Source organism: Atta colombica, unplaced genomic scaffold, assembly GCF_001594045.1.
Source record: "Atta colombica isolate Treedump-2 unplaced genomic scaffold, Acol1.0 scaffold219, whole genome shotgun sequence".
NCBI classification, from domain to species: Eukaryota; Metazoa; Arthropoda; class Insecta; order Hymenoptera; family Formicidae; genus Atta; species Atta colombica.
In genome coordinates this window covers 915,897-918,587 of record NW_017259315.1, presented here as the reverse complement: position 1 = coordinate 918,587, position 2,691 = coordinate 915,897, and the positions used below count along the sequence as shown (strand labels likewise).

At 23.8% G+C, this 2,691-nt stretch overlaps 1 protein-coding gene across 1 annotated transcript in view; it reads right to left on the bottom strand.

Moving 5' to 3' along the window:
* LOC108687868 (transient receptor potential cation channel trpm) overlaps nucleotides 1-2,281 on the bottom strand; it is a 20,586-nt gene extending 18,305 nt beyond the window's left edge. Inside the window, exons 1-3 of the mRNA XM_018193884.1 lie at nucleotides 2,191-2,281; nucleotides 1,864-1,946; nucleotides 312-368 (exon numbers count right to left, since the gene is read on the bottom strand). Coding sequence (XP_018049373.1) covers nucleotides 312-368; nucleotides 1,864-1,946; nucleotides 2,191-2,253 — 203 coding nt within the window. The 5' untranslated portion in view covers nucleotides 2,254-2,281. The remainder of the gene's footprint in view (nucleotides 1-311; nucleotides 369-1,863; nucleotides 1,947-2,190) is intronic.
* Nucleotides 2,282-2,691: the final 410 nt, after the last annotated feature.

Here is a 2,691-nt window from a genome sequence, read left to right as displayed (position 1 = left end):
TATATATATATATATATATTTTAATACCATATGTCATATACAAATATAAATTTTTTATGTGAAAAAAAATTACAAGATATAAATGCCACATAAAAAGAATTGTTAATGTAATTAAACATAGTGATAGTTAAGTATGACAAAGTTCGTATAATGAAATAGGCAAGAAGAATATACATTTAGAAGAATGGAAACATCTGTACTTAAAAAATTTGCTACAACAAGAATGTCATCAAATATGTAACATTACTATCAAAGTTATGAAAGAAAAAAGAATTCAATATAAGTCAACTCAAGATGCACATGAGTCTTACCTGGAAGTAGTAATTACATCATATTCTGCATTCTTATCGCCCTGTATTTGTACAAACCTATAAATAGAATGAAACAAAAAAAGTAAATCAAATCAATAAATGAGCGGGTAAAAAAACGCAAATTATAGATATAAATATGACTGAAAATTTGTAATTAAAATATATCAAAACAGAAATTGTAATTTATAATAATAATTTATAATAATAGACACAATCTAATCATAATAATATGATGACAAATATGATGACATATAGTTCGGGAACCAGTGAACATTTTGTCATACAATTTCCGCAAACTTGATTTATCGTTTGTACCATATCTTAACATTATTTTTATTTTTAAGAATGCTAAAACAGTAGTTTGGCAGGCAGAACAAGGGTCAACGGAAGCAATAAAAAAAAATAATGCTTTCGTATCATAGCAACAAAGATGATTTTTTCTTCCTATTTATGATATAAAAAGTGATAAAATGACAGTCTGTCATGTCATTTTAGTTTTTATATTATATATAATAATAAAAAAATAAAAAATCAGCTTTGTTGCTATGACATGAATGTAGTATTTTTTTGACAAAGTAAAATGACTCCTGTCGGCCTGTTCCCGGAAAGTTAATGACAAAATTTCCGTTTTAGCAATCTTAAACATAAAAAAGATGAAATCAAGTGCTGAAATGACAAAAAATATTTATTGGTTTGCAAACTAATGATAAATGCAAAAGAGGAATAAAAACAAACTAATCAATGAGAAGCAATGAATTTATGTCCATTCTTAGTATTAATTAAAAATAAGTCACATTCCATGGCACACGCTGCATTTTGGTGATATAAAGTATCAAGAATCATTTATTATACAATAAAATAACATAAATGTGTTACTACAATTTATAATTTTACTGTAATCGTAGAAAATTTTATACAATTTATAGTATAGAATTCATAGTATACAATTTTTAGCAAACGAGTATTACTCGCTTTCATACCATTTGTTTTTTCAATATCCAAGTGTTTCAATATTCAATGAATAAACTGCGGAAACATATTTTACAAGTGAAAATAAGAAAAAAAATGTTATATGAAGTTTTAGTAATATTTTATTATCAAGTTATAAACTAATATTATGAAATGGAACATATTGATGGCATTTTGGTATAATGATGGCAGTTATTATTTCACAAGAATAGAAATCTAATAGCTATTCTTTTCGAGTTTAGCCGTTGTCTCAGAGAACGAATCAACGCACAGATCGAAATGATACTAAATCACTTAAAGATAGTAAATATGATGATGAATATACATACGAGATAAAAAAATAATTTAACTTTTCCATGCAAAACATATACTTTCATATTCTGCGCAATGGAAAATCCGTGTTTCCTAATTCATGTTCCATTTCAATACTTATTTATAATTTTATAATAGAGTATAACCAAACTTCATATAATATCTTTTTCTTACTTCCACTAGTAAAATATGTTCTCACAGTTCGTCCATTAAATCCTGAAACACTTTATACATATACATACTCATTACAGCTTATTTCAGGAAGTCCTACCTATTTCCATCCTCATTGCTTGGGATAAACTTTGCACATTCCCTCTTTTGAAATGTTGCCTCTATCCAACTACGCTCAGTTGTCTACAATTTGAAAAACATAAGGATACAATAGCTACAGTCAGAAAAGAAAAATGTTAATTCAAAATATTGTATATTAAAAATCTTTACAGTGTAATTTCTTATCATTATTATTATATAAATATTACTTATTATACTACAAAATAAAATTAAGTAAATTATAATAATAATTCAATTAAATTAAAACCAAAATTGTATTTAATAAATTACAATAATATAACACAATGCGTTAATTAAAAAAAAATACCTTAACTTTCTTTTTCTTCACTTTTGGAGTATTTACTCCACAGATAATATTTCCAATTGCCATCTTGATGAAATTTATGTTCACTTTAATTTAAAACAGTGTTCTAAAGAAAAATAATAAAAAAAAAGAAACTAAACAATATAATATGCAGAATATTACTATTTTTGAATTTATTGCATATAGTAAGATCTGAAAATTTCTAGCTCAAGAAAATAAAAAAAAGATAATAAAAGTTATTTTTATTTTTCACTCTATTTAATATAATCACTCTACATATTTTAATATATTTTTTAGAACAATGAATTAATTTTTCTATACTATTATAAACATTCTAAATTTTTATCTTTAAAATAATTTAATTCTGCAAAGTAAAAAAAAATTATTAATTAATCACTTTTATTTTTCAAATTGAAAATAAAAGTGATCATTTGAAATAAAATCCGACTTGCATGCGAAAAAATTTATTAGCGATAAAGAATGATACAATATTACAATAATAAT